Below are 18,789 nucleotides of genomic sequence, written 5' to 3'. Positions count from 1 at the left end.
TCCCTCAAAGCTTAGCAGCCGGGTTGGAACTGCTTCATCATCTTTGAGGACAGCGACCAGCAAATCGTGGGCACAGCTTTTCATTTGAATGATGTGTCCTATATCTGAATAGTTACCATATGGTGTTATAAGGTTTAAGTCTCGTTTAAGACCGGACAGTGCAATTGGGGTTCCTTCACAGAATATAGAATCCGGGGCGCCATCCGGATTGAAGTTTTGAAGCAAGGAACGTGGTTTCTCTGGATTTGTGCCCCCCCGGGGTCCCCCCCAAGCCCCCAACAAGGCCACTCCATAGCAGAGTTCTTTCTGTTCAGCAGGGATAAACCCGCAAATTCAATGTTACCTTGCATCCATTGCCCAAGGAGGCTGGATCCCCACTCACCGTTGTGAGCTTGCTGTATAGCGGAGTTGGTGTCGTTCCGCCGGTCACTGTGTTGAATATATTCCCTTTTGGATTGAGAAGTGGGATATTGTCTCCATGAAAGGCTTAGTTGCCTGTGCTGGAATGCGTCTCTATCATTTAGCCATAACGCTGGCTCTATTACCGCATGTTTGTATTTAGGCTGTAGCTTAGCAGGTTGTATTGTGATCTTCTTTTGTAGTTGTACAACCATGGAAGCACTGATCTGATTGCTGTCATCTTGCCGTGGAGCAAAGTCAGCTTTGTATATAATAGGTTGTTGGTCTGCTGGTTCTTCAGGCTTAATCTCGGTTACTTTATTTATAAGGAGTTGCAGTTCACTTTGTGAAGGTGCTTTATCAACTAAAGCCTGTATCATAGCTTTCAGTTTCGCAAAGCTAGCATCCATCTTATCGAGAAGAACATTTTGCCACATGGTGGTAATCGTATGTACCATGCTTCTCTTTCATGCCGGCATGCAGTGCAGGCTTATCTTTTCTAAGTGGTAATATAGACTGAGAGATCTGAGGAGAAACTTTCACTACAGTATTCAACCAGCTCTGGTAGATCACCCCGGTCGCCCGGGGGGGAACGCTGCCTGCGAGTTTTTCCGCCGCTGCAGGCCTCTATTGTCTAGTTTCAGCTCAGGGGTCATTAACACAGCAGAGTAGAGAGGATTGAGTACAATGTCACTCGTTATGTAGATAAGTGCTGTGGATTTTGAGCTATAATCGGCAGATTATTGTCTCCTCACCCGGAGCTCTAGAAACATGTGACTGCACAGAGCCGCTACTTGGACACGCCTCCCTTACTTGTGGGATTTAACCTCCTGCTAGCAGGAAGTGGCAAAGAGCACCACAGCAGAGCTGTATATATAGCTCCTCCCTTCCCCTCCCCCTCCAGTCATTCTCTTTGCCTGTGTTAGTGATAAGAAGAGGCAGAGTGAGGTGTTAGTTATAGTTTCTTCAATCAAGAGTTTATTATTTTTAAATGGTGCCAGTGAGTACTATTTTTTTCTCAGGGAGAAATTGTCAGTCAGTTACTTCCCAAGAGGAGTGGAGACATTTTATTTTTCTGCCCTGATGTTGATGATCTTAGCAAACGTTATCCAAGATCCATGCTGGTTCCCACAGAGCAGTTGAAGGTAGTGTAAAGAAACATCTTCAGTGTGGAGAACTGTGTCATGCTACAAGCAGCATTGAGGTATGTTCAGTCTTTTGTTTCTGGGGAGACTTGCTATATCAGAACAGGCTGACATTATCCCCTGTACTGGGGAGGGATGACGGTAGGCACTATGTAAAATGAAATGGTGTGCCTGGAATTCCCTTTTTCTTTTATTAATTATCAAATGTGTTTGTGCAGTGACTTTATTGTGATCACTTATGCTGAGATATGCTGTGTGTGGGCTGATGCTGGGGACACATCCTCTCAGAACAAAGTCAGCACTACATCTCTTGCACACATGCTAGTGGTTGTGCTATGAAGGGCTCTTATTATGCTGAGACTGTGGTCTCTTCTTGGAGCACTTTTTATCGGCTGGGGCTGAAAAACGGACAGTTTTATTTCACTGTCTCTTATGCAGTGTTTGGTACAGTTGCAGTCCGGTCCCTATGCGGTGGTTTTACTGAGTGCCTTATGGTGTTCAAAGCACACTTGCTGGCGTTTCTCTGCTTTGCTATTCAAGTGTTTAATGTTTGGGGCGATTACATATTAAATTGAAAAATGTGACGACTCCATTTTTATTTTATTATTTTCCGGGAGGTTAAGCACCGCACGCCCACGATGGGCGGAGCCTTGGTGCGTAGGTCTTTCTGACAGCTCAATTTTCTCCCGGTAGTTGCAGTTTCATACGCCCACGATGGGCAGAGTAAGACTACGCGTTGTCACATAGGACAGTTTGCGCGCCCTTTTATATGCTAAGCTTGGTTATGTTTAAAACAAATGTGTGGCTTATGTGGGTTGTTAAGGCTGTGCCTAGCAATGCCTAAAACAAATGTGTGGGTTATGCGTTTTATTAAAAATTTGCAACAGGGGCAGGTAGTAAAGGAGTCCGACTTATTAACTCCATTACGTTCCATGTAGAAGAACGACTATTTATTGTATTACAAATGATACTGCTCGTTTTTGGTTTCCTACTTAAAGGCACAGTACCACCCACCTTTCTTTACACATCCAGTTATATAATACACTTCCAGTTGTATAAGAAGCCCTACACCATATGTTAATTTCGATACTGTTCAGTTCAAATGTGAGGTATTTTACACATTTAAAGAGACAGTAGTGTTTTTATGGGTTGATTTTGTTCAAAGTATTCTGGATGCTTTATATGTTCATTCATCCATTATGTCCTGAAGGGACTAACAATGCATAAAGAAATAAGTTGTTGTTGCATGTAAAGTGATATGTCACAGCTTTGTGTTTCAATGGAACAAGTGCAAAAGTTATTGTGGCCCACATGCGGTGCTTTGCGGTTCCTTACAATTTTTTTATATGGATGACGTGCACAAGACATGGTTGCTTAAGCGTTCATTGCACTGTACTAACAAGGTTCACATGATACTTAGTTATTTCTGACACAGAAATAAATGAATTTAAAGTGACAGTAATGTTTTTTTGTGTTAATTATCTTAAAACGTTGCTTTTTCCTCTGTTCTGAACTTCTCCTTTTATGGCGGTAAGTTCTGGGGTTTGGAATCTAGTAGCTGCTGATTTTCCCCTTCACAAGATTACATACATTAGCCTGGTATTACAGTACCTCCAGGACCGGTGTAACCCTCGAAAAAAAAGCAGCCAGCTATAGTAGCCTAATGGTTAGCTTAGCTGTTTAAACTTTTCCTTCCTTCTTCCGAGTTCAGGGAGATGTTTCCTATAGCAGATGCTATTAGGGATTCTTGGTGGGCGGTTCCTAAGGTGATAGGAACTTTTTCCGCCTTGGCTAAACAAATTTCTACCTTTGTGCGGATAGTTGTGTACCCTCTAGGACCCTAGGAATATTAAGAAGTTTTTTATGTTCCTCAGTTGTCTTTGCAACTGGCGGTCTGAATTGTCACGGTTACGACTGTGGTTGCCTATTTGTTTGATGCCCTGGAAGAATCTCTTATGTCTGGGACTTCTTTGGAGAGATACAGGACAGATTTAAGGCTTTTTCATTGGCTAATTCTTTTGTTGCGGATGCTTCTCTGCAGATTACCAAAGTAGCGGCTAAGAGTTCAGGATTTTCCATCTTGGCGCGCAGACCTTTAGGGTTGCAATCTTGGTCTGCGGATGTGTTATCTAAATCTAAGTCTTTTGGCTATTCCCTACCTTCCTCTTCCACTAAATAGGATGGGAATTATGCTCATGCCAAGTCCACCTGGAGATTTAAGCAGTCTTGGAACAAGGGTAAAAAATTAAAGAAGCCTGCTGCTGCTACCAAGACAGCACGATGGGGCGGCCCCTGATCCTGGACCGGATCTAGGAGGGGGCAGACTTTCTCACTTTGTCCAGGCATGGATACGAGATGTTCAGGTCCCATGGACACTAGAGATCGTGTCTCAAGGGTATCAGTTGGAGTTTAATCATTCCTTCCCTAGGGGAAGGTTTCTTCTTTCACGATTGTCTGTAGACCAGATAAAAATAGAGGCGTTCTTACGTTGTGTAAAAGACCTCTCCACTATGGGAGTAATTTGTCCCGTTCCAAAACAGGGACAGGGGTTTTACTCAAAATTTTTTTGGTGGTTCCCAAAAAAAGAGGGACTGTTCCGACCCATTTTAGATCTCAAGAGTCTAAACAAGTTTCTCAGAGTCCCATCCTTAAAGATGGAGACTATTCAAACAATTCTACCATTGATCCAGGAGGGTCAATATATGACTCCCGTGGACTTGAAGGATGCATACCTTCATATCCCTATCCACAAGGATCATCATCAGTTCCTAAGGTTTGCCTTCCTGGACAAACATTTTCAGTTTGTGGCTCTTCCCTTTGGGTTGGCCACAGCACCCAGGATCTTCTTGAAGGTTCTAGGGTCCCTTCTGGCGGTTCTCAGGCCGCGGGGTATTGCAGTGGGTCCTTATCTAGACGATATTCTGATCCAGGCGTCGTCTTACCATCTGACAAAGTCTCATACAGACATGGTTCTGTCCTTTCTGAGGACTCACGGGTGGAAGGTGAATCTAGAAAAGAGTTCATTTAATTCCACAGACCAGGGTTCCCTTCCTGGGAACTCTAATAGATTCCATATCCATAAAAAATTTCTTGACAGAGGTCAGAAAGTTAAAGATTCTGAATACATGTCGAGCCCTTCAGTCCAATCCTCGGCCATCAGTTGCTCAGTGCATGGAGGTAATTGGATTGCTGGTGGCGGCAATGGACATCATTCCGTTTGCTCGTTTTCATCTCAGACCACTACAGCTGAGTATGCTCAGGCAGTGGAATGGAGATTATGCAAATTTGTCACCTCAGATAGATCTGGATCAGGAGACAAGAGACTCTCTCTTCTTTGGTGGTTGTCGCTGGACCATCTGTCCTAAGGGACGTGCTTCCACAGACCCTCATGGGTGATAGTGACAAAGGACGCCAGCCTACTAGATTGGGGTGCAGTCTGAAATTCCTTGAAGGCTCAGGGTGTGTGGACTCAGTCAGAGTCACTTCTTCCAATCAATATTCTGGAATTGAGAGCAATATTCAATGCACTTCAGGCGTGGCCTCAGTTGGCTTCGGCCAAATTCATGCGCTTTCAGTCGGACAACATCATGACTGTGGCTTACATCAATCATCAGGGAGGAACAAGGAGTTCCTTAGCGATGACAGAGGTATCCAAGATAATTCGGTGGGCGGAGGCTCACTCTTGTTATCTGTCAGCAATCTACATCCCAAGAGTGGACAACTGGGAAGCGGACTTTTTAAGCAGACAGACGTTTCATCTGGGGGAGTGGAAACACCATCCGGAGGTCTTTGCCACTCTGATCCTCAGATGGGGCAGACCGGAGTTGGATCTGATGCCATCTCGTCAGAATGCCAAGCTTCTAAGATACGGATCCAGGTCAAGGGATCCTCAGGCCGAACTGATAGATGCCTTGGTCGTTCAACCTAGCTTATATGTTTCCTCCGTTTGCTCTCCTTCTCCGGGTGATTGCTCGGATCAAACAGGAGAGGGCTTCAGTAATTCTAATCGTGCCTGCGGGGCCTCGCAGGACTTGGTATGCCGATCTAGTGGACATGTCTTCTCTGCCGCGTGGAAGCTTCCATTGAGGCAGGGCCTTCTCATTCAGGGACCCTTCCAACACACACATCTAGTTTATCTGCAACTGCTTGGAAATTAAACGCTTGATTTTATCTAAGCGGGGGTTCTCTGATTCGATCATTGATACTTTGATTCAGGCGCGTAAGCCTGTTACTAGAAAGATCTACCATAAGATATGGCGTAAATATCTTTTATTGGTGCGAATCCAAGGGCTACTCATGGAGTAGAGTTAGGATTCCCAGGATTTTATCTTTTCTCCAAGAGGAATTGGAGAAGGGGTCATCAGCAAGTTCCTTAAAGGGACAAATTTCTGCTTTATTGATTTTACTACACAAACGTTTGGCAGATGTTCCAGACGTTCAGTCTTTTTGTCAGGCTCTGACCAGAATTAAGCCTGTGTTTAGACCAATTGCTCCACCCTGGAGTTTGAATTGAATTCTTAATGTTCTTCAAGGGATTCCGTTTGAAGCTATGCATTCCATAGATATTAAGTTGTTATCTTGGAAAGTTTTATTTTTGGTTGCTATTTCTTCTGCTCGTAGAGTTTCTGAACTTTCAGTGTTACAATGTGACTCGCCTTATCTTATCTTCCATTCTGATAAGGTGGTTTTACGTACCAAACCTGGTTTCCTTCCTAAGGTTGTTTCTAATAAGCATCAGGAAATTGTTGTTCCTTCATTATGTCCTAATCCTTCTTCTAAGAAGGAGCATCTGTTGTATAACTTGGACGTGGTCCGTGCCCTGAAGTTTTACTTGCAGACGACTAAAGAATTCCGTCAATCATCTTCATTATTTGTTGTTTTTTCTGGAAAGCGTAGGGGCCAGAAAGCTACGGCTACCTCTTTTTCTTCTTCTTATATGTTGTTTTTTCTTTTATTTTCTGCAAGATGTCTTAATCTGATCCTGCCTCAGAAGTATCTGTTGGATCTTTGCTGCCTGACATCGGTTCTACCAAAGCTAAGTGCATTTGTTGTAAAATTGTGGAGATTATATCTCCTAATGTCATTTGTATTAGTTGCCATGATAAACTTTTACATGTAGATAGTGTGTCCATCAATAATAGTACATTGCCGGTTGCAGTTCCTTCAACTTCTAATGTACATGATATACCTATGAATTTTAAAGAATTTGTTACTGATTCTATTCAGAAGGCTTTGTCTGCATTTCCGCCTTCTAATAAGCGTAAGGGGTCTTTTAAAACTTTTCATAAAGTTGATTAAATTTCAAATGACCGACAACATAATGAATTATCCTCCTCTGATGAGGATCTATCTGATTCAGAAGATCCTTCCTCAGAGATTGACACTGACAAATCTACTTATTTATTTCTTTGTTAAAAGAAGTGTTAATTACTTTGGATATTGAGGAAGCTAGTCCTCTTGATATTAAAATCAGTAAACGTTTAAATTCTGTTTTTAAACCTCCTGTGGTTACTCCAGAGGTTTTTCCTATTTCTGATGCTATTTCTGATTTCTAAGGAATGGAATAAGCCGGGTACTCCTTTTAATCCTTCTGCAAGGTTTAAAAAATTGTATCCTTTACCAGCAATTTCAATAGAGTTTTGGGAAAAGATCCCCAAAGTTGATGGGGCTATTTCTACTCTTGCTAAACGAACCACTATTCCTATGGAAGATAGTACTTCATTTAAAGATCCTTTAGATAGGAAGCTTGAATCTTATCTAAGGAAAGCCTATTTATATTCAGGTCATCTTCTTAGGCTTGCAATTTCTTTGGCTGATGTTGCAGCTGCTTCAACTTTTGGTTGGAGAATTTAGCGCAACAAGAATTGGATTCTGACTTATATAGCATTGTTTGTTTACTACAACATGCTAATAATTTTATTTGTGATGCAATTTTTGATATTATCAAAATTGTTAGATCCATGTCTTTAGCTATTTTAGCTAGAAGAGCTTTGTGGCTTAAATCTTGGAATGCTGATATGACATCTACGTCTAGATTACTATCGCTTTCTTTCCAAGGTAATAGTTTATTTGGTTCTCAGTTGGATTCTATTATTTCAACTGTTACTGGGGGGAAGGGAGTTTTTTTTGCCTCAGGATAAAAAACCTAAGGGTAAATCTAAGGCTTCTAATCGTTTTCGTTCCTTTCGTCAAAATAAGGAACAAAAACCTAATCCTTCCCCCAAGGAAACTGTTTCCAACCTTCCTCAAGTTGGAATAAATCCAAGCCTTTTAAGAAACCAAAGTCAGCCCCTAAGTCCGCATGAAGGTGCGGCTCTCATTCCAGCTCAGCTGGTAGGGGGCAGTATTAAGGTTTTTCAAGGATGTTTGGGCAAATTCTGTCCAAAATCAATGGATTCAGAGCATTGTCTCTCAGAGGTACCGAATAGGATACAGAGTAAGACCTCATGTGAGAAGATTTTTTCTCCCATGCATCCCAGTAAATCCAGTAAAAGCTCAGGCTTTCCTGAAGTGTGTTTCAGACCTGGAGGTTTCAGGGGTAATCATGCCGGTTCCTTTTCAGGAATAAGGTCTAGGGTTTTATTCAAATCTATTCATGGTCCCAAAGAAAGAAAATTCATTCAAACCAGTTCTGGATCTGAAAATTTTGAATTATTATGTAAGAGTACCAACTTTCAAGATGGTGACTATAAGGACTATTCTGCCTTTTGTTCAGCAAGGACATTATATGTCTTCAATAGACTTGCAGGATGCTTACCTTCATATTCCGATTCATCCAGAATATTATCAGTTCCTGAGATTCTCTTTACTAGACAAGCATTACCAATTTGTTGCTCTTCCATTTGGCCTAGCAACAGCTCCAAGAATATTTTCAAAGGTTCTGGGTGCCCTACTCTCTGTAATCAGAGAACAGGGTATTGCAGTGTTTCCTTATTTGGATGATATCTTGGTACTAGCTCAGTCTTTACATTCTGCAGAATCTCACACAAATCAACTAGTGTTGTTTCTTCAAAGACATGGTTGGAGGATCAATTTACAAAACAATTCCTTGATTCCTCAGACGAGGGTCACCTTTGTTTAGGTTTCCAGATAGATTCAGTGTCCATGACTCTGTCTCTAACAGACAAGAGACGATTAAAATTTGTTTCAGCTTGTCGGAACCTTCAGTCTCAATCATTCCCTTCAGTAGCAATGTGCATGGAAGTTTTAGGTCTCATGACTGCAGCATCGGATGCCATCCCCTTTGCTCGTTTTCATATGAGACCTCTCCAGCTTTGTATGCTGAATCAATGTTGCAGGGATTATACAAGGATATCACAATTAATATCCTTAAATCCCAATGTTTGACTATCTCTGACTTGGTGGTTAGATCACCATTGTATAGCTCTAGGGGCCTCTTGTTCATCCAACCTGGACTGTGATCATAACAGATGTGACTCTTTCAGGTTGAGGAGCTGTTTGGGGATCTGACAGCACAAGGGGTTTGGAAATCTCAAGAGGTAAGATTACCAATCGATATTTTGGAAGTCCGTGCAATTTTTAGGACTCTTCAGATTTGGCCTCTATTGAAGAGACAACCGTTCATTTGTTTTCAGACAGACAATATCACAACTGTGGCATATGTCAATCATCAGGGTGGGACTCACAGTCCCCTAGCTATGAAAGAAGTATCTCGGATACTTTCTTGGGAGGAATCCAGCTCTTGTCTAATTTCTGCGGTACATATCCCAGGTGTAGACAATTGGGAAGCGGATTATCTCAGCCGTCAGACTTTACATCTGGTGGAGTGGTCCCTCTATCCAGATGTGTTTTCTCAGATTGTTCAGATGTGGGGTCTTCCAGAAATAGATCTGATGGCTTCTCATCTAAACAAGAAACTTCCCAGGTACCTGTCCAGGTCCAGGGATCTTCAGGTGGAAGCAGTGGTTGCGTTGACACTTCCTTGGTGTTACCAACCTGCTTATATTTTCCCACCTCAAGTTCTTCTTCCAAGAGTAATCTCCAAAATCATCTTGGAAACAATCGTTTGTGTTGCTGGTAGTACCAGCATGGCCTCACAGGTTTTAGTATGCAGATCTTGTTCGGATGTCCAGTTGCCAACCTTGGCCACTTCCATTAAGGCCGGACCTTCTGTCTCAAGGTCCGTTTTTCCATCAGGATCTCAAATCATTAAATTTGAAGGTATGGAAATTGAATGCCTAGTGCTTAGTCATAGAGGTTTCTCTGACTCAGTGATTAATACTATGTTACAGGCTCGTAAATCTGTTTCTAGAAAGATTTATTATCGAGTTTGGAAGACTTATATTTCATGGTGTTCTTTTCGTAAATTCTCCTGGCATTCTTTTAGAATTCCTAGAATTTTACAGTTTCTTCATGATAGTTTGGATAAGGGTTTGTCTGCAAGTTCCTTGAAGGGCCAAATTTCTGCTCTTTCGGTCTTATTTCACAGAAAGATTGCTAAGCTTCCTGATATTCACTGTTTTGTTCAGGCTTTGGTTCGTATTAAGCCTGTCATTAAATCAATCTCTCCTCCTTGGAGACTTAATTTGGGTTTGAAGGCTTTACAGGCTCCTCCATTTGAGCCTATGCATTCTTTGGACATTAAACTACTTTCTTGGAAAATGTTGTTCCTTTTGGCCATCTCTTCTGCTAGAAGAGTTTCTGAATTATCTGTTCTTTCTTGTGAATCTCCTTTTCTTATATTTCATCAGGATAAAGCAGTTTTGCAGACTTCATTTAAATTCTTACCTAAGGTTGTGAATTCTAACAACATTAATAGAGAAATTGTTGTCCCTTCCTTGTGTTCTAATCCTAAGAGTTCTTTGGAGAGATCCTTACATTCTTTGGATGTGGTAAGAGCTTTGAAATATTATGTTGAAGCTACTAAAGATTTCAGGAAGACTTCTAGTCTATTTGTTATCTTGCTGGTTCTAAGAAAGGTGAGAAGGCTTCTGCCGTTTCCTTGGCATTGTGGCTAAAGCTTTTGATTCATCAAGCTTATTTGGAGTCGGGTCAAGCCCTGCCTCAGAGAATTACAGCTCATTCTACTAGATCAGTCTCCACTTCGTGGGCTTTTAAGAATGAAGCTTCAGTTGATCAGATTTGCAAAGCAGCAATTTGGTCTTCTTTGCATACATTAACTAAATTCTACCGTTTTGAAGTATTCGCTTCTTTGGAAGCAGTTTTTGGTAGAAAAGTTCTTCAGACAGCTGTTTCAGTTTGATTCTTCTGCTTACATTTTAAGTTTTTCCTTTCAATCATGAGAATAAGCTTATATTTTGGGTTGTGGATTAATTTTTTTCACCGAAAAATGTCTGTTTTTATTTTTTTCCCTCCCTCTCTAGTGACTCTTGCATGGAGTTCCACATCTTGGGTATTGCTATCCCATAAGTCACTAGCTCATGGACTCTTGCCAATTACATGAAAGAAAACATAATTCATGTAAGAGCTTGCCAATATGAAAGAAATGAATTTATCAGGTAAGAGTCCATGAGGCCCACCCTTTTTATGGTTATGATTTTTTTGTATAAAGCACAATTATTTCCAAATTCCTTTGTTGATGCTTTTTACTCCTTTCTTTATCACCCCACTACTTGGCTATTCGTTAAACTGAATCGTGGGTGTGGTGAGGGGTGTATTTATAGGCATTTTGAGGTTTTGGAAACTTTGCCCCTCCTGGTAGGATTGTATATCCCATAAGTCACTAGCTCATGGACTCTTGCCAATATGAAATAAATGAATTTATCAGGTAAGTTCTTACATAAATTATGTTGTTTCCGGATATGGTGAGTCCACGGCCCACCCTTTATTTTAAGACATTATTTTAAACTAAAACCTAAGGCACCTCTACACCTTTGTGTTACCATCTTTTTCCATTTTCCCTTCGGCTAAATGACTGGAGGTTATGGGTAAGGGAAGTGACAAACATAGCAGCTTTGCTGTTGTGCTCTTTGCCTCCTCCTGCTGGCCAGGAATGATATTCCCACTAGTAATTGATTCCGTGGACTCACTATATCCGGAAATAAATAAATTTATCAGGTAAGCATAAATTATGCTTTCTCCACTATTTGACCATGCATATATAACCTGTCAAACATTGTGCAAAAATGCTTTGTTTTTTTTATCTCCAGCACTATGGAATTTGGAAAATTTACCAGTACTACTTTTACTACCACTACGTATGACACGCACATTGTCAATAAAATATAATTAAAAACTGAAAGTAGAAAAGTTGGTGTTTGTCCTCTATCCTCTTTTTTTAAAGTATCATATTTTTAGTTTATGTGGCCATTCATCATTGTTTTTAATGTTTATTTTTTATTCACTCAAGCTTAAAAAACCAACAAGGATTGTTAGTGGAGTTTTCGGCATTTCCTCAGCGATTCATAGACCTCTTAGAACAATGCCTAGCAGAGCAAGAAAAAAATGTACCTAGGTAAGTATTTGTCTTTTTTTTTTTTTCATCCTTTTTTGCCTCTATTTTTGTGTTGTGTGTGTATTGGTAACCTCTGAAGACTCAAGCACATTTGTTTTTTTTTAATTAATTTTGATGTTTGCTTATAGGAAATGCTGTATACACTTTTGAAATACATTTTCATTATTTTACTTTCTAAATATGAACTATTTATAGTTTTTCTTGCTTAAATAGAACATATTTCATTCCTTGTCTGGCAAACCTATTGTCATGGGAATGGTAATTGTTGAAAATTAGTTCTTTAACCCCTTAACAACACACATCATACAGGGTACGTCATGCAAAAACTGGTCTTCAAAGACCAGCAACGTACCCTGTAGGTCATTAGGGGTTTCAAGCGGCTGGAAGCGATCCTGATCATGAATCATGAAAGAAAAAAATTTAGTTTTAGTATCCCTTTAAGATGGTGGTCAGGTATGTGGATGTGGGAGAGGGAGAGAGCTATTTGGAAGGGGTCAGGAAGGTGGGAATTGTCAGGTGGGAGGGTAATCCCTGTATTAAAATACTATTACCCTTGCCAGCTAACTAATTACCCTTACCAGCTAACTAATTAACCCCTTCAATGTAGGGAATTTCAGAAGTGTGGTCCATAGCTGCAATTAACAGACTTCGAATTGCTAAAAACTAATTGGAAAGTCATGCATATCTGCTATTTCTGAACAAAGACCCCAGATAAATGTTTACAACTATTTGTTTTATGACTGCATTAGTTGTGTGTAAATAATTTCAGTGAGGAATCCAAATAGTTTTTTTGTTTTTTTTATATCGTTTGGCATTGAAACAGTGGCATGAAATTTACTTAATGGGCCTAGATCAAAACCCTGGGTTGTCTACGGATAAAAAAGTTTTGTTAGGTAAATAAAGAAAACCAAAGCTCTGTCTCTGTTTAAATGGAGTGATAGCAAAAATGCTAAAATTGATTCTGTATTTTGTGCAAGTTTTTCTCTGAAATTCCCGGTAGCCAATGGGTTAAACAACTTTTCAACTGACTTTTATTAATTTTTCCAGATAGAACCATACTGCTTAGTAGCCACAAAGGAATTTATTATTATGCTTATTAATATTCTTATCAGTTATTTGTAGAGCACCAACAGACTCTGCAGCGCTATAGACATTGGTTAATATGCAAAGTAAAAATTATGGGAGACAAATAGAGGGCCCTCCTAAGAGTGACAGTGATATAAATCGACTTCCATGAAGGAAAGCTACAGCTGTGGTCGCAGACCTACATGCTAAGGGGGTTCATGGGGATGTTAAAAGGAGGAGAGGAACTAAAATAAGAACATTTTAATGTATATGGTATGCATCACTGAACACTAGAGTCTTTAAGGAGAGCTTGAAAGTTTGAAAACTAGGGAGAGGCTTGTAGAGTGAGGCAGAGACTTCTACAAGATAGGGGCCAATCTGGAGAAGTCTTGTAGACAGGAATATGAAGAGGTAACGAGAGGAGAAGATCATGAGCAGTGCAAAAGGGGATGGGAGAGATCGTATCTAGAGACAAAGTTGGAGATATAGGGAAAGCAGTGTTATTGAGAGCTTTGAATGTCGCAAACAGGATTTTGTGTTTTATTCTGAAGGTTAAAGGAAGTCATGAGTATGGGGATTATGGATCGTGAGAAGATTTTTCGAGGATAGGTGTGATTAGTGCATTTTTGAGAGATGAGCAAAATATACCAGTGCTTAAGGATAGATTGAGAATGTGTGAGGAATAGAGTAAGGGGAGAGGGATCACAGTATTTGTGAGGGGACGGGATCAAGGGGAGAGGTAATGAGAGGAAGATATAAGGGTAGAAACTTCTTCCTCAGTAACGGGCGAAAAGAGTTGAATCTGTGTCTTTGTGGGTTTTGGACATCAGCTAATGGTTGAGGTGGTTGGAGACTGATAGAATGTTGGGATGATTTAATTTCTTATAGAATTAATGTTGATGTTTAAGTGGCTGGCAAAATCTTGAGCTGAAAGAGAAGGGGTGATAGGAGGTGGGGTGGGCACAGAAGGGTATTAAAAGTGGAGAACAAAAGTTTTGGGTTTGAAGAAAGAGTAGAGATAAGAGTAGAGTAGTAATCCTGCTTAGTTGGGTTAGGGGCAGAATAGTAGGAGTTTCAGGTGAACTTGTAGTTAAGTTAATCAGCTTAACACCGTGTTTTTCTCCAATGCTGCTCAGCAGTGTGGGAACATTTGCGTAGATAGCGTGTCAGAGGAGTATGCCAAAGCTCAGGACGAGTGTGGGACTTCTGAGATGTAGTTGTTTCAAGGACTGATGTCAGAGTTGAGTTGTAGTGACAGATTGGTCATGGCAGGAAAAGGAGGAGATGGAAGAGAACAGAAGTTTGAGAGTGTTTAAGAGATGTTGTTGATCTAGTGACTTAAAGGGACAACCAAAGAAAGTCTAAATAGCGTGCAACAAGAAGGAAAAGGAAAAGTTGACTTTTATTTGAAATAATTTAAAACCAATGTATTCACCAAAGGAGTCACTGGTATCAACAAGTCCAGGGTAGGACCGTCGGCCTACGCGTTTCATGCCGCAGTTGGCACTTTGTCAGAGCTATCTCACCTATGCTACCATTAGAGATTTATACACCTGTTTCAATATATCAAAAACATGTGACCTAGTGAATTCAAAAACATTAACCATTTCATGATACCCCTTTCATTTTTAAGGTTACTATACATGTCACACCGATATTAATATAGCATCACATTATACACATGTTTTGATCTATTTATATACATCTTACTTTGTGGGTTCCGTATCAAAAGGCTTCAAATATGCAAAGCTCTTATTACCATATTAAAGGGACATTACTACCATCTTTCCCAACTCACATAGCCTTTTTGTAGTGCTTGGTTCACACAGAGGCATATCATTTTCAAACAACACATTGCTGAGGACTACCTTGGTCGAATAAGTGGCTTTAGACCTTTGAATGTTAGCCCTCAACAGAACCTTTCAAAAAAATCAAGTCCAAAATAAACTTTCATGATTCAAATAGGGCATGTAATTTGAAACAACTTTCCAATTTACTTTTATCACCAATTTTCTTTGAAACCAATTCTTAGTTGAAAGCTAAACCTAGGTAGGCTCTTATGCTAAGTTCTTAGACCTTGAAGGCCGCCTCTAATCTGAATGCATTTTGACAGTTCTTAATCACTAGAGGGCATTAGCTCATGTGTGTCATATAGATAACATTGAGCTCACACACGTGAGGTTAACTAGGAGTCGGCACTGATTGGCTAAAATGCAAGTCTGTCAAAAGAACTGAAATAAGGGGGCAGTTTGCAGAGGCTTAGATACAAGGTAATTACAGAGGTAAAACATGTATTATTATAACTGTGCTGGTTATGCAAAACTGGGGAATGGGTAATAAAGGGATTATCTATCGTTTTTAAACAACAACAATTCTGGTGTTGACTGTCCCTTTAATGCTTTTGTGGACTTTAGTGTCTGAGTTAGATGGAGGAAGAGTTGTAGGAAGTGCTGTGATGTTGAAAGTTTGGAGGTGATTGTCAGAAAGAGGAAAAGGGGAATTTGTAAAATTTGAAAGAGTGCATTGATAGCTGAAAACCAGATCAAGATCCCTAGGGTTTAGTTGTACACTGACATGCACTTCCTGTTTTATAATCAAAATAGACATAACTTTTAAATTTGTCAGGAAAAAAAAAATCTACTCGAGGTTCAGTGCTATTTGTCGATTATGAAAATCTACTGTATTTACTGGTCCTTTAAAGAGACAGTAAAACTCTTTGAAAGGGGCAATACCATTTTTATCAAAAACACTACTTAAACATTTCTTTTTCTTAATTAAAAGTACTGTTTTTGATTTTCCCCTTGCAAATATGGTGCCCGCAAGCCTCTTTTAGCAATTTTTGGAGCCAGATTTATTGTTGTGAAAGTGCAACACCGTAAGATCTGTGCAAATCCAGATCTTAGTGTGTTGCACTTTTACAACAATAAATAGGGTTTAGAAAATTGCTGAATGTGGCTTGCGGCCACCATATTTGGCATTCGGATTGGCCTGAAATAGCCAAATGGACATGTCCAATTTACTTCTCTGCTTCAGAACATGCATGTTACCAGTTAATATTTATGTATTTTAACAGGTTTTTACTCCAGCTGTTATCCTCATCAAATGGATTGGATTGTATGCCTGCAAGCCTAAATATAATTGAAACAAATCCATTCAAGCACCTCGTTCACCTTTCCTTAAAACTTTTAGCAGGAAATGACAGTGATGTAAAAAAGTATCTTGCCACCTGTATGAAGAATGTAAAGGTTAGTATCTGTTTATTTCCAAAGATGCTTGGGAACTCTTATTTGTTTAATTTCCTTTAAGGGAAACTGTACTACAATATGGTCTGCCATCCATATGAAAGAGCAGCTTTTAAATGTTATTTTTTTTTTGCCTAAAAGTAAGTTACTTACTAATGTTTAATTTATAAGTTTATATTTACTGTTCTGCAGTTTCTATAAATTAGTTCCAATAAACAATTCTGGCTTTTCACATGGAATATCATAATATGAAAACAGTGACTGACCTTAACTGTGTGATATTTACAGGTTTAACTTCCACAAACTTTGTCTTCTGACATGACATCATTGTCATGATACACTCATGAGAAGTAGTTAATACCTGGAATAGTTACCCAGCAGAGGTGGTATGATGTCTCTGCACTGCCAGGGTTAATCTGAACTGTTCTTTATTTTTGTAACATTTGTGTGTGTTAAATTTGGGTTGTGTAGGTAGGATTTGGGGGTTAATTTGGTGTCCCTTTAGGTCCTTTGTAAAGGTGTAAGGGAACCAGAGGCTGAGTGTTATTAACCCCTTCATGCCCACACTCTCCACATAGGGACGGCTGGGCGGATATGCTTAGCCGTCGCAATCATGGTTTCTAGTGCAGAGCGTTCCAAGCCTTGTTCTGAAACTGCTTCCCATGTTGTGGTTTCTTAACATGTTAATGTCATCGAAGCTCTTCCACTTACCCAAAAACCTAGAAAGAACAGATAAAGCTTGAGATATTAAAACAATCCTATGAGGAGATTGTTGAAAAGTTAAAGTACATTTTATTAGACACAATTAAAACCAGAGCACAGCACACGCCAACGTTAGCAGCTGCCAATACAGCATTTTACAGACATTTAGATTATCTACTTAAAGGCAAATTATCTATTCACACTACCTCTACAGTTAATGCATTAATTACTTTGACATTTGACATTCACCACTCTTTAAAAAATAAATAAAAAAAATTTGGTTCAAGAAACTATGCCCACCTTAATATTTACTGTTTTCACATATTGAATTAAAGACATTCCAAAGATAAAGGAAAGTATGGGTCAAATAACGTATATTATTGAGCAATGACATTATTGAGCAATGACATTATTTAAGTTGTTGTCATATCTATATTTCTTTCATGTAATTGGCAAGAGTCCATGAGCTAGTGACGTATGGGATATACAATCCTACCAGGAGGGGCAAAGTTTCCCAAACTTCAAAATGCCTATAAATACAGCCCTCACCACACCCACAATTCAGTTTTACAAACTTTGCCTCCTGTGGAGGTGGTGAAGTAAGTTTGTGCTAAGATTTCTACGTTGACATGCGCTTCTCAGCTTTTGAAGCCCGATTCCTCTCAGAGTACAGTGAATGTCAGAGGGGTGTGAAGGGAGTATCACCTATTGAATGCAATGGTTTTCCTCACGGGGATCTATTTCATAGGTTCTCTGTTATCGGCCGTAGAGATTCATATCCTACCTCCCTTTTCAGATCGACGATATACTCTCATTTTCCATTACCTCTACTGATAACTGTTTCAGTACTGGTTTGGCTATCTGCTATATGTGGATGGGTGTCTTTCATGTAAGTATGTTTTCATTACTTAAGACACTCGCAGCTATGCTTGGCACTTTATGTATTTATGTAAAGTTCTAAATATATGTATTGTACTTACATTTGCCATGATTCAGGTTTCAGTATATTTCCTTTTCTCTTGTAAGGTGTATCCAGTCCACGGGTTCATCCATTACTTGTGGGATATTCTCCTTCCCAACAGGAAGTTGCAAAGAGGACACCCACAGCAGAGCTGTCTATATAGCTCCTCCCTTAACCCCCACCCCCAGTCATTCTCTTTGCAAGCTCTCGACAAGTAGGAAGTATAAAGAGATATGTGGTGATTTAGTGTAGTTTTTCATCTTCAATCAAGAGTTTGTTATTTTAAACGGTACCGGCGTTGTACTGTTTACTATCAGGCGGAAAATTAGAAGAAGAATTCTGCCTGGAGGATAATGATCTTAGCAGATTGTAACTAAGGTCCTTTGCTGTTCTCACACATAACTGAAGAGTATGGGAAAACTTCAGCTGGGGGAACGGCCTGCAGCTTCCCTGCTTTGAGGTATGTTCAGTATAATTGTTTCTAGAGAGATGATACTATAAAATGCTGACAGAGCCTTTTTGGAAATGTGGTAAGCTTGATGCAGTGATTTAATAACGACTGGGATCAAGCTTGCAAGGTTGGGTTATACTCATGTTATTTGTTTCTGGTGATTAAGGTGTTAAAAACGTTTGCTTTTTACTCATGCAGATCGTTTTTTGAGAGTGTTTTAAACTTTGTTTTGGGGTTTAATTATCCACATGGCTTTTTTCAGACACTCCTAGGAGTGTTTCTTTAAGGCCCCTCTGACATCGAGTGTGGTGGGTGGGGCCTATTTTCGCGCCTCAGTTGCGCAGTTGCTTTCATCCTAAGACATCAAGCTTCTCTAGAGGATTCCTGCT

General features: G+C 39.9%; 1 protein-coding gene across 1 annotated transcript in view; it reads left to right on the top strand.

Moving 5' to 3' along the window:
* Positions 1-18,789, top strand: part of LOC128649249 (spindle assembly abnormal protein 6 homolog) — a 445,197-nt gene that overhangs the window by 165,082 nt on the left and 261,326 nt on the right. The window contains exons 4-5 of the mRNA XM_053702402.1: positions 11,875-11,979; positions 16,118-16,289. Coding sequence (XP_053558377.1) covers positions 11,875-11,979; positions 16,118-16,289 — 277 coding nt within the window. The remainder of the gene's footprint in view (positions 1-11,874; positions 11,980-16,117; positions 16,290-18,789) is intronic.

Source organism: Bombina bombina, chromosome 2 (genome assembly GCF_027579735.1).
Source record: "Bombina bombina isolate aBomBom1 chromosome 2, aBomBom1.pri, whole genome shotgun sequence".
Lineage (NCBI taxonomy): Eukaryota > Metazoa > Chordata > Amphibia > Anura > Bombinatoridae > Bombina > Bombina bombina.
The sequence above is the reverse complement of the archived record's forward strand: the minus strand, read 5'-3'. Positions and strand labels throughout refer to the sequence as shown.